Below are 712 nucleotides of genomic sequence, written 5' to 3'. Positions count from 1 at the left end.
GCCTGTAAGTGGTTGAATGAGATTTTAAGTGGCCAAAAGAGAATTTGAGGTCTAATTAATAACATCAAATAACTAGAAAAGTAATTTTTACAAAACAAACAGTAGGAACAGGCTTTTGAGTTAATTTTAGTAAAAGAAAAAGACAAAGATACTTCAATTTTGGCAGGCTTAAATATTTCACAAAAACCCATATAACTGCATTAATATACACAATGGCTATCATGCTCAAGGGCAGTATGTACTGGAAGCTTGACTCAGATTAATTTTACTTTGTAGGCAAAACTGTACTTTGTTAGGAAGAAAGCTTTTTTTAAAAATCTCAAATTAAAAATGACTCAGATGAATATAACCCAGTGTTATTTTGAAAGTTACTTACAGCATCCTTTTTAGTCCACATGTGTTTCCCTGTTGTACAACCCTCTTGGGCTAAGAATGTATTAAAATCAGAAGTTTTTCTTCTACAACAGCTCCAGTATTTCATCCTTTAAATTATCATAAAAAAATTTAAGAAATACAATCTCACAATTAACACACTGATTGCCACACTTAAAAAAAAAAAAATTTTCCCTTGGGGCTATGGTGTTCTATTACAAAAACAGAATGAAAACTTTGAAAACTTGCATCATTAATGCTTACTGCCTTTTATTCTACAAATGGTATTTTAAATTATTAGAAAAAATTCTTATAGATTGATAATACTTACACCCCATAA

General features: G+C 29.6%; 1 protein-coding gene across 1 annotated transcript in view; it reads right to left on the bottom strand.

The window, feature by feature from the left end:
* The window catches only part of CHORDC1 (cysteine and histidine-rich domain (CHORD) containing 1), a 21,378-nt gene that overhangs the window by 4,131 nt on the left and 16,535 nt on the right, over window positions 1-712 (bottom strand). Inside the window, exon 8 of the mRNA XM_012652653.1 lies at window positions 377-482. Coding sequence (XP_012508107.1) covers window positions 377-482 — 106 coding nt within the window. The remainder of the gene's footprint in view (window positions 1-376; window positions 483-712) is intronic.

The sequence above is a fragment of the Propithecus coquereli genome, unplaced genomic scaffold (assembly GCF_000956105.1).
Source record: "Propithecus coquereli isolate 6110/MARCELLA unplaced genomic scaffold, Pcoq_1.0 Scaffold393, whole genome shotgun sequence".
Classification (NCBI taxonomy): domain Eukaryota; kingdom Metazoa; phylum Chordata; class Mammalia; order Primates; family Indriidae; genus Propithecus; species Propithecus coquereli.
Note: the sequence above shows the minus strand (reverse complement) of the source record. Positions and strands in the feature narration are given on the sequence as shown.